This window comes from Canis lupus, chromosome X (genome assembly GCF_003254725.2).
Source record: "Canis lupus dingo isolate Sandy chromosome X, ASM325472v2, whole genome shotgun sequence".
Lineage (NCBI taxonomy): Eukaryota > Metazoa > Chordata > Mammalia > Carnivora > Canidae > Canis > Canis lupus.
Window position 1 is genome coordinate 88,728,232 of NC_064281.1, and position 19,256 is coordinate 88,747,487.

The 19,256-nt window shown below is 39.8% G+C and overlaps 1 protein-coding gene across 12 annotated transcripts in view; it reads left to right on the forward strand.

Annotated features, from left to right (window-relative positions):
• PLS3 (plastin 3) overlaps positions 1–19,256 on the forward strand; it is a 91,162-nt gene that overhangs the window by 46,547 nt on the left and 25,359 nt on the right. For all 12 annotated transcript variants that reach the window (XM_049107649.1, XM_035712373.2, XM_049107646.1 and 9 more), the window contains 2 exons: positions 2,960–3,040; positions 15,271–15,434. In XM_049107649.1, the coding sequence (XP_048963606.1) occupies positions 2,968–3,040; positions 15,271–15,434 (237 nt within the window). In that variant the 5' untranslated portion in view covers positions 2,960–2,967. The remainder of the gene's footprint in view (positions 1–2,959; positions 3,041–15,270; positions 15,435–19,256) is intronic.

Below are 19,256 nucleotides of genomic sequence, written 5' to 3' on the forward strand. Positions count from 1 at the left end.
CAAAAATGGGGTGGCTGGGTGGCTCAATTGGTTAAGTGGCTGCCTTCTGCTCAGGTCATGATCTCAGGGTCCTGGGATACAGCCCCACATCGGGCTCCTTTCTTAACAGGGAGCCTGCCTCTGCTTCAGGGACCCTGGGATCACAACCCGAGCCAAAGGATGCTCAACCACTGAGCCACCCAGGTGCCCCTAACATATACTTTTTTGAAAGGGTAACATCTTTAGGGCCATGAAACTATTTTGTTTGATACTGTAATGGGGGATACATGTCATTATGTATTTGTCCAAGCCCAGAGAAGGTATAGAGCAAGAATGAACTCTAAGGTTCTAAGATAAACCATGGACTTTGGTGAGTATGATGAGTCAGTGTAGGCTCATTGATTGTAGGGAAAGAGCCATCTGGGGGGTGGATGTTGATAACAGGATTGACTGTGCAGGCGAAGGCAGGGGGTGGATGAGGACTGAAATCTGTACATCTGGCTGTTTTGCTGTGAACCTAAAAGTGTCTTATAAAAGTAAAGTCCTTAAAAAAGACTGAGGAAAAAAAAGAAACAACAACAACAACAACAAAAAAAACCAAACCCAGAGCAACACATAATCATTTTCATGCCTTTCTGTCTTAGTATAAGTGCTGCCAAAGTGAGCACTTCATGCCTTTCTGTCTAAAAGTTGTTGGTAAGTTTGTATTTGGGGATTACCCATTGTGAAACAGACCTCCTTTCTCTATTTACAGGGCTTAGTAAAGTTTGTCTATAAAGGGCCAGATCATAAATGTTGTGGGCCAAGAGGCAAAATCAAGAATATTACATTCTTGGGATGCCTGAGTAGCCCAGCCGTTGAGCGTCTGCCTTTGGTTAAGTGTCTGCCTTCAGCCCAGGCGTGAACCTGGAGTCCTGGGCTCCCTGCAGGGAGCCTGCTTCTCCCTCTGCCTGTGTCTCTGCCTCTCTCTGTGTGTCTCTCATGAATAAATAAATAAAATCTTTTTTTTTTTTTTTTAATTACATTCTTGGGCAGCCCCAGTGGCGCAGTGGTTTAGCGCCGCTTGCAGCCCAGGCCGTGATCCTGGAGACCCTGGATCGAGTCCCACGTCTGACTCTGTGCATGGAATCTGCTTCTCCCTCTGCCTGTGTCTGCCTCCCTCTCTCTCTCTCTCTCTCTCTGTCTCTATGAATAAATAAATAAAATCTTTTAAAAAAATTACATACTTAATATCAAGGATATAATAACAATATTTCCATGAATTTTTGCTAACAACATTCAAAATATAACAATAGAGTACATTTTTTTGGAACACAGATCTACTGGTGAGAAAAATGGAATTCTTTCTTGGGAGGGGGACAGCCTTTCCCTTAATTGGGGTTCAGAGTTAACATGCCATGTCAAAATCGGCTGCAGGGATGCCTGAGTGGCTCAGTGGTTGAGTATATGCCTTCAGTTCGGGTTGTAATCCCAGGGTCCTGGGATTGAGTCCTTCATGAGGCTCCATGCAGGGAGCCTGCTTCTCTGTGTCTCTCATGAATAAATAAGTAAATTCTTTTTTTTTTTAATTTTTTTATTTATTTATGATAGGCACACAGTGAGAGAGAGAGAGAGGCAGAGACACAGGCAGAGGGAGAAACAGGCTCCATGCACCGGGAGCCCGACGTGGGATTCAATCCCGGGTCTCCAGGATCACGCCCTGGGCCAAAGGCAGGCGCTAAACCGCTGCGCCACCCAGGGATCCCAATAAGTAAATTCTTAAAAAAAAATCTACAGAATCAGCTGCAAGTGTTTATTTTTAAACACCATACTTAGCTGGGGGGCCATACAGAAATAAGCAGTGGTCCAGATTTGTCCCACAGGCCATAATTTGCCAACCTCAGCTCTGTCAGATAAATAGATAAAATAGGGCCAAATCGGAAAGGGTGTAAACCCAAATAAAAGAAGTTATATGAACAAGAATGGGTTTATTAGCACACATTTGTGTGTATTTCTTTATCAAAGTGAAATTCAATTTGCTTTAGTTGACTCCTTTAATAGGAGTGATTGATGGGTGTTAGTATACTATTTGAAAATCAGTGTTTTCAAGAACCGAGAATGGCCTTCCCTGGGGGGTCCAGAGGTGCAGCTTTACAGCTTGTCCTTATTTACACAATTTTGTTCAAAATACTCTGTTTGATTATGTAGGCATGCCATTTAAGGAGGCTTTGAAAGGTACAAAAGAATTGTCTCATTTTTTAATTAAAAAGATAACTGTATCAGCATTAAGTAATTAAAAGCATTCTTCATTTGAATATGTTAAAAAAAAAAAGAAAATCAGTGTTTTCACATTGAATGATTTTTTTTATTTATTCATGAGAGACACAGAGAGAGAGAGAGAGAGGCAGAGACACAGGCAGAGGGAGAAGCAGGCTCCATGCAGGGAGCCCGACGCGGGACTCGATCCCAGGTCTCCAGGATCACGCCCTGGGCTGCAAGCGGCGCCAAACCGCTGCGCCACCAGGGCTGCCCACATTGAATGATTTTTTAAGTGACTTAATGGGAAAAAATGGTTGCAATGTGAGGTGATGGATGTGCTAACTAACCTTATTGTAGTAATCATTTCATAATGTATTAGTATATCAAATCATCATGGTATACACCTTAAACTCACACAATATTACATGTCAATTATATCTCAATAAAGCAGGAAAAAATGGAAGTAGCCAGGAAGAAAGAGAGAGAGATAAGGGCTTAATAAATCAATTACATATTCCCTGAATTTTTGGCCACATAATTTTTTTTTCCTGAATAACTTTTAGTAAATAATGACTTCTCATGTGGTTTTTCTTTACTGTGGCTTTACCTATAAATATGGGTATGTATTAGGATAGTTTTAGCAGTTTGCAGTTTAAGTTGTCTCTAAGATGAAAATTTCATGGGAATGCTTATATTCATCATAACAATCTTTCAGTCTTAAACTTTTTTTGTTTCTCTTTAGATCTTTAAATGGAGGAGATGGCTACTACTCAGATTTCCAAAGATGAGCTTGATGAACTCAAAGAGGCCTTTGCAAAAGTTGGTAAGTATTTTTTATAGCTTTAGTTGTAGCAAAGCCATCTTTATTTGGCCCTAGTGAAGGTTAATTCTCTAAAAAATTATATGAATGGTTGATCGTGAATCTTAGTATCATATTTTTGTGAGGTGAGGATTTGGAGCTTTCACCATATTCTCAGAGGGATGTATGACCCCCGAAAACATTAGATGATGTTTTACCTTTGCCTCATTTGCTTGGCTTTAGTGCCTTTTTTCATGGCTCTTCTGTGCCTTTGGATAATGCAGCCCATTGTGCCTTCTCACGTTACATTTAGTATCAGTAGAAGGTGGGAAGACCTAGCATGCCATTTGGTTTTTCCTTAAGCCTCATAGAACATGTCTTAGAATTTAGCAGGTATGGAAGCAGTTTATAGTATTTACAGTCCAAATTTTAGTGCTCAGGTCAAATCAGTAGAAGATAGTGGGAAAACAGGGTAAGAACTGATTATTGATGTATGCACTCACACGAGTCAACTTGGGCTTAGAGAGGTAAACTACTACTATTGGGTATTTCCTTGATGAAAGGGTATAAAGTCAGATCATAATGATTTGTCATTTAAATCAGGCTTGATTCTTTGACCTGTGTTGCAAATCTCATTAATGAAAAGTAAGGAAGTATACGTCTCTATCTATTCCCATACATTCATGACCAGAATTTTCTGTGAAGGCATTTAGTAAGCATGCCTTGGGAAGGATAATGACCGCCTCCCCACCAAAGTGACTATTCATAATCTCATCAGAATTCTAAGTAGAAAAAATGGTTAGGCCTGAATTTAACACATTTTCTGTGTGTATGAAAAACAAAAAAAGCAGTCTGTTGGCTGGCCATAGATACTACTTGCTGTAAGAAGAGTACTACCCAGTCTGATACGAGATTGATTACAAGAAAACAGCAGATGAATTCCTAGCTGCAAGGCTTTTAAAATCTCATTACTCTGTAGAAATAGCCTTATAATTGTTTTAGGGTTGCATATCCTTTGAACCTTCTTTTTTCCTTCTACTCCTCTTTCAGTGTTAGGGACAGCCTAATTTATCTCTTTATGACTAGAAGTTTGGAGTAAGGACCAGGACTTATTATTGCCATTATTGAATCTCCAAGGCCTTGCTTCCTAAAAAAAAATAAAATAAAATAAAAAAATAAAAAAAAGTCTATTGTTGAATACAGACCTTGTTCTCATGTGAAGCATCTTGGCCATAATTGTGTGCAATACCTTTTTTAAAATTTAAAGCAGGGGATCCCTGGGTGGCGCAGTGGTTTAGCGCCTGCCTTTGGCCCAGGGCGCGATCCTGGAGACCTGGGATCGAATCCCACGTCGGGCTCCCGGTGCTTGGAGCCTGCTTCTCCCTCTGCCTATGTCTCTGCTGCCTCTCTCTCTCTCTCTCTCTGTGTGTGTGACTATCATAAATAAATAAAAATTTAAAAAAAATTTAAAATTTAAAGCTATTCATGTATGATTGACTTGATGGAACTGGAATACTGTTATCAGTAAAGGAGTTTCATTACTCCTTCAAAGCTTTAATGAAATGAAGAGGGTTGACCAGTTGTCTCCATGGAGGAACCAGGGTTAAATTGCAGGAAGTGAGGGATCAGTTAGAGCTTAGACTGCAAGAGAGGGTCATCATAGAACTACTGTCTTATTTTAAATCCTACATCTGGGCAACCTGGGTGGCTCAGCGGTCTAGCGCCACCTTCAGCCCGGGGTGTGATACTGGAGACCCAGGATCGAGCCCCAAATCGGATTCCTTGCGGGGAGCCTACTTCTCCCTTTGCCTATGTTTCTGCCTCTCTCTCTGTGTGTCTTCCATGAACAAATAAATAAAATCTTTAAAAAATAAAAATAAAATAAATCCTACATCTTGGAGGGGTTAGGGTAGACAAAGAGATTCCCAAAGGCACAAGATTGGACCATACATCTTACTGATGTCCCTAACAGGCACATGTTCATTCCTGAGAGATGCAGACTCTTATTGTTGTATATGCCGTAAATCAAAATCCTGGATTCCATTATTCTACCTGCTCTGCATATTATTCTTTTGTATCCCCTGCTCAGCATCTAGCTCAGTGTTGCACGCATACTAGGTTCTCAATCAGTATTTAATTGACTGAATCCCAAGGAATTACACGTACTATTTACATGTTCTGAGACTTTGTCATTATCAACTGTAAACTAAAAGGGCCTCTGTTATGAAGATTTTCATCATGGTGGAATTTATTGCTAGAGGTTTTGGCCATGACATTGTAGCACATAAAAAAATTTTTTTTCGGCATAATAAAGGCTTGTGTGTAGTCTGCCTTTTAGAAAAGTGTTTAAAGACCCGGCTGAATCTTTTTATTTTCCTTTAAAATTTTTGTAGTTTGTAGTTCTTTCTTATGGAGCCCTCAGGCAACTGTCAAAGGTGTTATGGAAATCTTTTTTTCCTTTTTTTTTTTTTTTTTTCATTCAGGGAAACCTGATTTGAAAAACAAGCTCTAGAACTTATTTTCCTGTCAAGGACAATTCTTTCTTATTGGTGGGGGGAGGACAGGGAGGACCACTTTGTCTCTGTTTAGTTGTGACAAAATATGGAAATCATTATGTGATTTTTCCCATCTATTAACAATAATAGCCTTGATTATCTCTTTAGAAATTCAGCAAAATCATAGTGTGTGAGGAAAATCTCTGTAATTACCACTAACTATAGGTTTTGTCCAATCAATTAATAGTGCTTTGAAATTCTCTTTACTAGCAGTAAATCCAGTATTAAGATTTAAAGTTCTTCTTTCGCTCACTTTCTGCACCTGCTTAGTGTTAAGCTCCAAGCAGTATATTTTCATTTAATTATTTTAATTTTCTCAACATTTGTTTCCAGTGTTTCCCACTGGGATAGTAGAAGCCTTGGCTCTGTCCCCCGCCCCCCCCATAATGTTTCCGTTTTAGCTTAAATGCGTAAGTTCTTTCTACAGAAGAATAAATAAAACTTTCAGAACACTTAAGAAGTAAATATTTTTCCAACTAGAAAATGTCTTTTACCTTCTGAGAATTTAATCTTGTTATAGAAGCTAGAAGTCATTTGGATGATTACTTGTCATAAAGATAAATTCATGTAATGTAAATCTTTTCAGATTGACCTTACTCCTGAAACACTGACATCTTTTTCCTCTCCTAAGCAATTGCTACTGAGCTTTAAAAAAACAAAGACACAAATTCAGCACTTTTGAAATAAAAGAATAACGGGGTTTTGTAAATGGCTAGGAATACCACGGGTATATTCCTTTGTGGCTGCCCACCAAACGAAGTCAAAAAATTCTGGTTATGGTGATTTTCTCCTCTCAGGAAGTTGAGTTGTTTCAAATTACTTGATATTCTTTAGTACATAAAAACCACATCAGGATGATGCCACAAGAAGCACAGTGGTTTAATTTACTTTTAGTATTCAATAAAACTACACCAGTGCATATTTGTTTAATTATGACTTGAAAAATAAGACCTATAGGCCAACCAAAAAGATAACTAACTAGTGCTATTTCACTGAGCCATCTACTTAATCATCAGTGGAATACTATAGATGAAGTCTTGGGATGGCAGGGAAACCATGTTTTGATGGTGTGGAAGATAGGAGAACTAATATGTGGATGGGTAGGCTTCAGAGCAAGAGCACACGTGTTTGTGTGTGTGTGTGTGTGTGTGTGAACGTGCTCATGTCAGTTTGTGTGGACGCGTGTGTGTATTTTTTAAGTCGGAGAGTGGCAGCAGGTGGGAACTGATGGCCAAACTGCTGGAAATTTTGAGTTGGGAAAGGATAGATAGACAACATGTATGATCGCCTGCGTTCAGCCTTCCAATCTTGCCCAGCCTTCAGCTCCACTTGACCTCCACCTTTGAGGATCCACCATTAGTGGAAGTAGTGACCTCTCTTCTACCCTTAACTGGGACTCATTATACTTCTCTTTATTTGCTGGAATGAGCTACCTCAAAAGGTATAAGCTGTGAAAGGCAAAACTCATGCTTAGTTAAGCATCTGGAGATAGTTTAGCAGCTGCCTTTTCTAAAGTTTTAATGCCTAATGAAAGCTCGACTTTGCTGCTTAGATCTTAGGATGGAATATAACCTAAATTCTTCTGCACAAGTCTTTTGGCTGAGTCTCCTAAGTCATTATGTAAGGGCATTCAGGATCGCGTATGTGCATACCACACGTGTGTAGATCCATTACTATTAGACACCTAAATTCTTTTTGCCCTTTCTTTTTTAGCGCGAAAATTTTGTGGAATATATTGGTTGAACTAAATGGAACTTTTTAGATCCCAGCTTTTCGAAAGGATGTGCATCTGTACTTGATTGGATTTCTTCTTTAGGTTCTAATGAGCACTGTCCGTGATGGGTTAGTAAAGAGGTTGCATGTGTGTTACAGATGAGGGCACACATATGCAACCTCTTCTAGATTTAGACAGATTCAAAGATGGTTAAAGCAACACAGACATACCCACAACCTGGGAGTCAAAGGAAATCCCGGTTTTTCTTACAGTCAGGTTGGTAAGATGAAGCAGCACCCCAAAAGATGCATTTGAAGTAATGGATTGCGCCACATACCACCTGGACATGGGCAGTGTAAAACAGCAGCTAAAATCAAAACCACTTGAATTCTGGCTCAGCTTTCCCCAGACGACTACTTAAAATAGCTTAAATAACAGGATGCAAGGGGAGGGAAAACATTTCCTTTTAAGGATATGCATTCTTGGTGTGATTCAAACTTCTGCAGGAACATGGCTGTATAATAAGTTTATTTACTTTGAGGTTACTTGGGGGAGGGTGTTGAGAGTTAACTGGCATTTAAAATAATACTTGGTACAAGAGCATGATGGGGTTTCTTTTAAGACAGAATGCAGATGTGAAGCTACATGTGTCATCAGAGAGACACACACACAGAGACAGAGCGACAGACAGAATCTGTTGTTACAAATGGTCGGTTCCTTTCTGATGAATCCAGCAGCCAATACGAAAGACAGGCTTCTCTGGTGCAGCACTGGGAGCCTGTTAGTGATTTTTTTTTTTTTTTAAGTGTAGTGATTTCTCTTTATTTTTTTTTTATTTTTTTTTATTTATTTTTTTTTTGTGATTTCTCTTTAAAAATAAGAACACTTGGTCAATTGACTGAAATTTTGGCTGTTTACTTTCTGCGGGAACTTTGTTCAGTGGAGAGGTGTGCAGTTTCTTTTTTCCTGCCGTTCATTAATGTCGACTCCTACCCACTATATTTTCTGAACCCAAAGGTTGAGACCTGCTTGCCCAGAAAGATTAAGGACGCTCTAGATAATACAGGCTGTGATAGTATCTACCTTATCAGGCAGTTGAAAACAGGATGCTGAAACAGAGGCGTCTTCGAAATGGCAAAACCCGTTCGACCCCATGCCAATGTGTAGTTAAAGAAGACGTGGCAAACGAGCCAGAAGGAGGTTCCAGATTATTGGCAGCTTTTATGAGAAAATACAGGGCTGCCACTATGCCGAAGGTTGTGATGTTAGTTTCCAGTTGTTAAAACTGTTTTCAATCTAGGTCTATGTTTTTTGGGTCAGTTTGTTATTAGATTCTCATGTTTGTGTCAAAACTCAGAATAGAAAAAGATCACCACCAAACAGTTTTGGGCTCCTGGTTAATAATGTCGCCAGTAGGGGCGCCTGGGTGGCTCAGTGGTTGAGCGTCTGCCTTCGGCTCAGGTTGTGATCCTGGGGTCATGGGATCAAGTCCTGCATCGGGCTCCTCACAGGGAGCCTGCTTCTTTCTCCCTCTGCCTGTCTCTCTCTCTCTCTCTCTCTCTCTCTCTCTCTCTCTCTCTCATGAATAAATAAATGAAATCTTTAAAAAACAATAATGTCACCAATAAGATGGAAGCTTTCTAAAATGCCATTGTGCTATCTCATTTTCTGGCTTTCCAAAGCACAGCATAATAGATCTCTGATAATAGTTTAAGGATGTGTGTGTGCGCGCGCGCACATGCACACGCGTGTGTGTTTTGGCGGGGGATAGGAAATAAAATTAGCATAAAACTCTTTAAAAATAATTGCACCCTATTTTGTCTTTCAAGTACTTTTCCAGCTGGGAGATTTTGTAAAATTAATTGCAAGCTGCCTTTTTAGGCTCCCTCTGCCTTTTTATTGAAATTGAAATTGTTGTCTTCAAAAAGATATGATTTAGGAGTTCTAAGAAAGGCTTGCTATAATTTACTAGTACTTAACACTAAAATGTCTTTGATGACAGGAGGTAGTACGAGCTAGATCTGCCGATAAAATATGGGAGAATTGCAGAGTAGGTAAAACTTCTAAAATATGTAAAACTAGATGTATATAATCGATGATTCTTTTCCCATCTTGGGAAGGATAGAGGATAGCTAGATATTCCAAGTGTCTCCTATTTTCACAAAGATTTTAAAGCCACAGTTTCGGGCAGCCCCGGTGGCTCAGTGGTTTGGTGCCACCTTCAGTCCAAGGCCTGATTCTGGAGACCTTGGATCGAGTCCCACGTCGGACTCCCTGCATGGAGCCTGCTTCTCCCTCTGCCTGTGTCTCTGCTTCCCTTTCTCTGTGTCTCTCATGAATAAATAAATAAAATCTTTATAAAAAAAAAATAAAGCCACAGTTTCAAGGAAGAACCTATTTTCACAAGGATTTTAAAGCCACAGTTTCAAGTAAGAACCAGAGAGAGTCGCTCTGATTAATTTCTCTCTCTTTGGTATCTAACTCTGCCTGCCACAGAGTAGGTACCCTGCTTGGTCTGGAGGCTCACTTATGCCAAACAAGTGCACACGGTATTTCTTAATACAGTCAGAGCAGGTCTCTACATTTAGGACAGGAGAAGTCCTGACCTGACAACCAGCATGGGTTGTCTACTTGGGTACTCCTTAGTGGGTGTGTTCACTTAGAAAACCAAATTACAGATCTGAAGGCTGCCGGGTGGGGACAGGATTAGAACAAAGGGAATGAGATTGAATGTTATTTAAGGGATATTTCTGTCATTATGGTTTCCTGGTGAATTGCCATTCGGTCTCTTAGTGCTATTTCTGTGTTTTTTTTTTTTCTTATTGTTTGTTTAATTCTGTTTCTAAAATGCTCATTAGATTAGAGCATTCTTTTCCTGGTTAATAGTTGAGAAGCAGAATTTTTTTCCCAAAAATTTTTTTCCCATTGCTTGTTATATGCAAGGTACTGTGCAGTGGATTGAGGTAGAGATAAAAAGATTTAGAAGCGTCTCTGTTAAGAAATTTGCAACCTAATAAAGTAGATGGCTGTGTTATGACAAAGTCTTACTCCAGCAAGCCCCTTTAAAATGTTCCTGTCACTAACAGCATCTGTTTATTACTACTCTTACTTCAGAATGGAGTTTCCACATGTGGTTATTTTATATTACTTATATTTTAGGGTGGGTACTTCCTGACATCTTTTAGTCACATCAGTGAACTGTCTTCTAATTAATGGCCAACAGAGGTTATTTCAGAGAGGGCTCACGCAAATGCTGATTCTCACCCTCCCCCCCACCCCCCCTTGAACACCTCCGTTCTACCCTCAGGCTAAGAAACTGCCAAATGGACTAGACTCTGGGAAGTCTAGTCTGGAGGGGAACCTTGGTCAGTTTCATGCAGTTTTGAATTCACAGTTCTCCGATATTTATTTTAAAACATCTCTGCCTTCTGCTTCTGTTATATCACTGAAAATATAAAAGGAACAATTAACCACCTGTTATATGCTCAGTCAAAACTGGAGCCAATCAGGGATGCCTGGGTGGCTCAGTGGTTGAGCATCTGCCTTCGGCTCAGGTTGTGATCTCAGGTCGTGATCTCGGTGTCTTGAGATCAAGCCCTGCATCGGGCTCCTCGCAGGGAGCCTGCTTCTCTGTCTGTGTCTCTGCCTCTCTCTGTCTCTCAGGAATAAATAAGATCTTAAAAAAAAAAAAAAAAAAAACTGGAGCCAATCACAGATTAAATTATCCTCAGATAAGTCATTTCAGGTGTAAAATAGAATACATTGTGAAATTTTTTTAAAGATCAATTTATTTAAGTTAGAGTGCATGAGCGGGAGAGGAAGAGGGAGAGAATCCTCAAGTAGACTCCCCACTGAGCACAGAGCCTGACAGGGCTCAATCTCAGGACCCTGAGATCATGACCCAAGCCAAAGTCAAAATATCTTAAAAATATCTTTTGATCGGAAATTGCCAAATGGACAAAGTTTTGACAGTGGCAAGGAATAAGCTAGCTTTCCCTAAAAGTTAGAAACACGAAGGACTGTTCTATTGAGATGATGTGATATAATAGTGATCAGAATGTTAGTACTGTATATCTGTTTTTTTTTTAATATCTATTATGATTTTACCTCATATTTTTGGAAAGAATGTGTGTATATGTGTGGTTTGTGAAGTCTTGGCTACTCAAATTTAGAATCAGAGTGTGTTAGAGTCAAAAAAGGGAACTTGGAGGCCATTTGATCCAAAGGACTCCTTTTACAGATGGGAAAATGAAGGCCTAGAGAGGTGACTTATGCAAATCCTATGTCCCATTACTCACACTTGAATCCCTTCAACTATGCTGTGTATCTTTCACTATGTCACATTTACACCCTAGTACCGAGGTCTATTTTAACTTTTTAATTTATATTATTTTATTGGGGGGGAGGTGGGGGAGGAAGAGAATCTTAAACAGGCTTAAACACACCCAGCATGGAGCCCAACACGGGCTCAAGATCCCAAGATCATGACCTGAGCCAAAACCAAGAGTCAGTCAGTCACTCAATCAACTGAGCCACCCAGGCACCCCTCTAATTTTAACTTTTTAAAGAAAATGGAAGTGGGATGCCTGAGTGGCTCAGCGGTTGAGCCTTTGGCTCAGGGTGTGATCCCGGAGTCCCAGGATCGAGTCCCACATCAGGCTCCCTGCATGGAGCCTGCTTCTCCCTCTGCCTGTGTCTCTGCCTCTCTCTCTCACTCTCTCTCTCTCTCATGAATAAATAAATTAAATCTTTTTAAAAAAATAAAATGGGAGAAACAAATTGGTTTATGCATGGGGAAAAATAGTGTATTTAAACTCAAGAATTTCATTCATCAAAAGTTGCTAAAATCCTGCCATAGTATCATGTGGATTACTTTGTTCTTTATAGCAACTGCAGATGTTGTTGCTAGATTGATTTCTACATAAACACTTAGTAAAGTGTTTGATATATGGCCTTTTATTAATTCAAACAAAGAAAGTAAAGATGTGCCCTAGGGAGATTAAGTGCTCTTTGTCGAAGGAAATATTCGTGATTTTCAGAAGTTTGAGGTAGTTTGAGGATGATGTTTTAGAAGTACAGATACTCTGATAGATTTAAACGTACCGGTTAGGTTTCAGAGTATTTGTTTGACTCTAGAAGTGTACTTCATTAAAATTAAACCTGGAATTTCATCAGCCGTCAAAGTATTGGGGAAATGGTTTCACATAGGATATTTAATATTAGAATAGTGGACAGGGCCGTCCGGGTGGCTCAGCGGTTTAGCGCCACTTTCAGCCCAGGGCGTGATCCCGGGGTTCGGGGATCAAGTCCCATTTTGGGCTCCCTGAATGGAGCCTGCTTCTCCCTCTGCCTGTGTCTCTGCCTCTCTCTCTTTCTGTGTGTCTCTCATGAATGAATGAATTAATGAATTAATTAATTCTAAAAAAAAATGGTTGACAAAAATTGACTACTATGAATGACACTTAGATCACACTGAGAATAAGGTCCAAAGTACTTTCCATGGCCTGTCTGCGTGTACATGATCAGCTCCCTGACCTCATCCCTCACCTTCTCCATTGTTCACGCCACTCAATTCATACTGGATTTTTGCTCTTCTCAAAACATACCAGACACTCTTCCATATCACAGACTTTGCATTTGCTCTTTCCTCTACTTGAAATCTCTTCTCCCAGATATCTACTACATGATTTGCTCCCTCACTTCCAATAAGTCTTCATTCAAATACAACTTCGTCAAAGCAACCATCCTTGACCACACTGACATTTTGAGCTTCATAATTCTGTATTGTGGAAGGAGGTCATATGTGTTATAGGGTATTTGGCAGCTCTGCACACGGGATGCCAGGAGCATCCTCCCTCACACCAGCCCTCACCCTAGCCTGCAGTTGTGGCAACCAAAAATGTCTCCAGACATTTCTGAACGTTCCCTAGGGGAGGGGGGCAAAACATCCCCCAGTATGATTCCTTTCCCTGCCTTTCAACACATCACTTATGTTATATTGCATTATATATATATTTTATAGTCCTGTCTCACCGTATATGGGTTTTTTTTGTGTTTTTTTTTTTTTAAGATTTTTATTTATTTATTCATGAGAGACACAGAGAGAGGCAGAGATGTAGACAGAGAGAGAAGCAGGCTCCATGCAGGGAGCCCGATGCAGGACTCGATCCGGGGACTCCAGGATCATGCCCTGGGCTGAACGCAGGCGCTAAACCGCTGAGCCACCCAGGCGTCCCTGTCTCACTGTATATGTTATTTGCTTAGTAGTTGTTATTAGAATGTGAACTCTGGGACACCAGGACTTTTCTTTTGTTGGTGGCAGCATCCCCAATTCCCAGAACAGTACCCAGTATGGTTTTAAAGGAACATATCAAATAGATTAATTTCACAGTACATTTTCTTGAGTAGTGCTGTGGTCCTCTCGAGTCATTTCTCTATTGAGATTGCATCCTTTTGGGGATCCCTGAGTGGCTCAGCGGTTTAGCGCCTGCCGTCAGCCCAGGGCCTAATCCTGGAGACCCGGGATCTAGTCCCACATTGGGCTCCCTGGATAGAGCCTGCTTCTCCCTCTGCCTGTGTCTCTGCTTCTCTCTCTCTGTGTCTCTCATGAATTTAAAAAAAAAAAAAAAAAAAAAAACTTAAAAAAAAAAGAGATTGCATCCTTTTATCATAAGAATTCAATTTATGTGGGAAATTCAGTGGGGGCCTAAGGAGTAAAAAGCATTGTTGAACAGTAGGTATTTGAAATTGCTGGTGAAAGTCCAGTTTTCTTTATTTAAAAAAATATGCCCAAGTGACTACATCCCTCAGGACATTAACCCTCTTTTCCAGTAAATTAACTTTTGGTTACCGATTGTTTTTTTCCTGTCTTTAACAGTTTCAGACTAAGCATCATCAACACTTAAGATATATGCTCCATTAGAACTGTCCTAGCACAAAAATAAAAAGATTATTTATAGAGTCATAGTAAACATTTATATTACTCAGGGCTGCATTTACTTTTATGAACTCTGTATTTGTCTTAGATTAATGTTTATTTACATTAGCTCTTTAAAAAATGGCACTGAATATGGTAGCTTAATCTCAGGTGTGCTTTGTAATATAATCAGCATCAATTCATAAAATATTCTACTAGACTAATGGAAGGATGAGGGACATAAAACTCCTAAATAGATACGGTAGAAATTGTTTTATACCATGGCAGTGTTTTATTGGTATATAGTCTATTAAACATTTTTTAAAAGACCTGTCAGCTTTGTGATTTAAAAATAATTTATTAGACAACTCTACTTTGTTAGTATTAGGAATGCTATTTTAAGGGAAGCTACTTATACACTGTTTAAAATACAGGAAACGTGATGTAAAAGCATGCTCTTTAAGTTAAAATTTGTGTTTCCCTTTTAAACAACCTTAGGAGAAAAAAAAACAACAACCTTAGATCCCAGATAGTAAGAAGAACAAATGGTGGGGCGCCAAGGTGGCTCAGTGGTTGAGCATCTGCCTCGGCTCAGGTCATGACCCCAGGGTCCTGGGATTGAATCCCACGTCGGGCTCCCCACAGAGAGCCTGCTTCCCCCTCTGCCGCTCCCTCTGCTTCTCTCCACGTCTTTCATGAATAAACTAAAATCTTAATTTAAAAAAAAGAAGAAGAGCAAATGCTGTATTCAGGCAGGCTTTAGGAATGGAGTCTCAAATGAAGAAAAATGCTCCCATTATAAAAATACTCTAAGGGGGGGATCCCTGGTGGCGCAGTGGTTTAGCGCCTGCCTTTGGCCCAGGGCGCGATCCTGGAGACCCGGGATCGAATCCCACGTCAGGCTCCCGGTGCATGGAGCCTGCTTCTCCCTCTGCCTATGTCTCTGCCTCTCTCTCTCTGTGTGACTATCATAAATTTAAAAAAAAAAAATTAAAAAAAAATACTCTAAGAGGTTAACTGATTTCACCTAAACTTTTTCCTTTTTTGCCTGTTCTCCTTTTGTACAAAGATCTCAACAGCAATGGATTCATCTGTGACTATGAACTTCATGAGCTTTTCAAGGAAGCCAATATGCCATTACCAGGATATAAAGTGAGAGAAATCATTCAAAAACTCATGCTGGATGGTGACAGGAATAAAGATGGGAAGATAAGTTTCGATGAATTTGTCTATGTAAGTATTGAAACTCCACCGTTATTAGGAGTCAGGGTGGTTCCTTTGTCTAGTAGGATCTTACAGTAACAAGTCCTATTAAGTTCCTAAATGTATCATATTAATACTGTTACAACTAATAAAATTTCTCTCATCCCACCGAATGCAGTTAGTTCTTTTAGCCATTAGAGTATCTTGGCAAACGGACTGAGGAAGAGAACACTGCCCCAATCAAAACTAGAATACACTAGAACCCACTACCTGTGTTGAAAGGTGAACCATTTCCCCCCGGGGCTTCATTCAGGGGCATTTTTTTCAAGGTGCTAAGTGCCATGCTTGAGGTGCTCTTTCCCTGTCCCTTGGTGATTAGGGTGCTCCCAGATTTTAGTGCTGCACCCTTACTCACGGCTTTGGAAGCTTCCCCAGTTGAACTTTCTGATTAAAAAGATGTTATGACTCTCGCTGTCGTATTATTTAACTCGACCATTTCCCCTAGAATGATAATTTTGATAATTAAAAGGTAGAAACACATCTTTGTAGTCCATTCGAAGAGGCATTTAAAATTTTCATCTTCCTCCCTAGTATCATCAAACACTCCTCGAGGCCCAGGGCTGACTTCATTCTACCACTTTCAGGCACCGGGTTCATAGCACACTCGGTGCCTGCAGAGCAGAGGCCTAGCACTCCTTACCGAAGCCTGATTCTTTCCCCTCTACTGAGCTGGGGTGACCTGCCCCATTTCAGCCCATAGTCACTGATGGAGTATTTGAGATGTATGTTAAGGAGTAGCCATTGCCTCTTCCCTCAGTTGACAACACCCTTACGATTGTAGTGGTTTTATCTATTAATTGAAGACTGAGTTTGACTAGATCTGATTAAGCATTCCTTTTACTGTATTACAAACAGGTAATTAGTAGCTTGTCTTTATCACAAACTTCCTAGCACTCTTACCCTCCTTTTCCATGGTAACTGAAGCTCTCACTATAGCCAGGGAAATTCTGGAATGTTCTCTCCCATTACAGTTTTAACTCCTTTAGAACACTGTTAAGAATTGCAGAAACAAATGGACTAAATAATGATGTCTAGTGAGCTGAGAGCATTTGGTGGCGTTGGCGGGAGAGGGAACAGGAGCGGGGAGGGCTACTGTTTTAAAAATGTAGACATGTGTCATAATTGTAATGGTGTCATTCCTGCTGGCTTCTTTTGAAATACTGATTTCCTCCCCACTGTTTTTGTCTTCAGTTATTGGCAAAGCCTTTTGTTTTGAATTCTGTGTTCAATAGTAAGTTGCAATTGACTTGCAATATGAGCACTTGCATGTCCTCTGATGTATGATGTGTTCCCCTTGTAAGTGCATGTTGAATTGTGAATATAAAGCAGCTTAGAGAGGAAGTTTAACTATGATTGGTTATTTTTGATATAATTTACTGCCCAGAATTTTAATCTGCTAGAAAGAATGGGCCTAAATCATTATGATTTTGCAGTGTTGCCAGTATTATTAAGGACAAAATTATGAGAGTGTCTTTGAGAAAAATGATCTTGGGAAATATTTCATTTTGTAGATCTTGAAATGTCGCAGAATCTTCAGAGTCCTTTGAGGCTTTTAAGTGAGAAGGTTTGATTACTTTAGTATATTCTTAAAAAGTAAATGACATGCCTCATCATTTTGGCATCACTAGGAATCTTTAAAAAATATTAAGGAAGATGTTTTAGGTTAAAATGTACATTTTAAGATTGAAAGGAATCGATATGCTTGTACTCTTTCATTTTTCCAATTGAAAATAAAATCCTGGATTCCTAAAAAAAGGAAGTAGTCTCCCTGACATTACACAGGGGACTAGTGCCTTTTTCCAGTTAGCTCCCTTCTATTCAAGAAATGTTATATATGAAGGACAGGAATGCCTGTGTGGCCCAGTGGTTGAGCATCTGCCTTCAGCCTGAGTCGTGATCCTGGGGACCCGGGATGGAATACCACATGGGGTCCCCGCAGGGAGCCTGCTTCACCCCTCTGCCTGTGTCTCTGCCTCTCTCTGTGTCTCTCATGAATAAATAAATAAAATTTAAGGTAAAAAAAAAAAAAGGAGATATGAAGGACAGTAAAATAACCTGTCTGAGGTTCCAGAATGATACCACCATGACCAAATAGAAAGATGGGTGTCTGACCAAATGTCTGTCCACTTCTGTCTGCTTTGTCACCAGTGAGACATCTTAAAAATAGTCAAAATATGAGTAGGTCTGAGTTATCTGTGAGAAAGGAAGGGAGTTAGTCCTACCAGGTATTTTTTTTTTTATTGGTGTTCAATTTACTAACATACAGAATAACCCCCAGTGCCCGTCACCCATTCACTCCCACCCCCCGCCCTCCTCCCCTTCCACCACCCCTAGTTCGTTTCCCAGAGTTAGCAGTCTTTACGTTCTGTCTCCCTTTCTGATATTTCCCACACATTTCTTCTCCCTTCCCTTATATTCCCTTTCACTATTATTTACATTCCCCAAATGAATGAGAACATATAATGTTTGTCCTTCTCCGACTGACTTACTTCACTCAGCATAATACCCTCCAGTTCCATCCACGTTGAAGCAAATGGTGGGTATTTGTCATTTCTAATAGCTGAGTAATATTCCATTGTATACACAGACCACATCTTCTTTATCCATTCATCTTTCGTTGGACACCGAGGCTCCTTCCACAGTTTGGCTATCGTGGCCATTGCTGCTATAAACATAGGGGTGCAGGTGTCCCTGCATTTCATTGCATTTGTATCTTTGGGGTAAATCCCCAACAGTGCAATTGCTGGGTCGTAGGGCAGGTATATTTTTAACTGTTTGAGGAACCTCCACACAGTTTTCCAGAGTGGCTGCACCAGTTCACATTCCCACCAACAGTGTATGAGGGTTCCCTTTTCTCCGCATCCTCTCCAACATTTGTTGTTTCCTGCCTTGTTAATTTTCCCCATTCTCACTGGTGTGAGGTGGTATCTCATTGTGGTTTTGATTTGTAAGTCCTACCAGGAATTAACAGGAAGTAGAAATAAACCTGCTCTTGCATCTTGGGTTTTTTGTTTTTTGTTTTTTTTTTTATTTAAATTGCTTCATAAGAGGTGTTAATTGCAAAGCAGCCTACAGACAAAATCAGTTTATGTTAATTATTGAGAAAAATATGTATAGGGCAGAAAGGAGTCCCTAAATTAAATGTAAACTTCAAACGTTAAAGTTAAATGTAATACCCTGATTTTGTTTCTTCTAAGTATTTCAAAATGAAATGACTGGACTTTTTTTCCTACAATGTAATAGTGGGGTGTTTTCCTGCATCTTTAAAAAGACTGGTATGGCACTTTCGTTCAGCAGAGATATCTGCATTAAAGTCTTAACTTTCACAGTGAGAAATTTGCTCTTGCACGATGGTTCTAAGTTGTTGACCTGTTTGAGGACTTTTGCTAGTAGCACCAATGTCATCAGATTAAATAACTTCACATAAGTAAAGTGCTTAGAACAGTGCCAGGCATATAGCAAATGCTATGTGGATGTTGTTGGGGGTAGTAATTTCTGTTTGTTTGTTTGTTTGTTTGTTTGTTTAAGTAGTGTTCTTTTCCTATTATTAATAAGCTCAGGCCTACAACAGATTAAAAAAAAAAGGAAAAATTCGAAAAGTACTACTTTGGAAACACTTTGGAAAGCAAAAGCCTCAAACCCTGGAAGCCAGTCAATATTTTGCAATTCTTTCTGAAATCTTTCCTTCCTCTTAAGTCATTATGCCTCCAGATTGCTTTCATCTGGCCACTAGTCCTGTACTGAGCTGGAAAGTTGATGAAGCTTTAAAAAAGAAAAAGAAACATGTATATG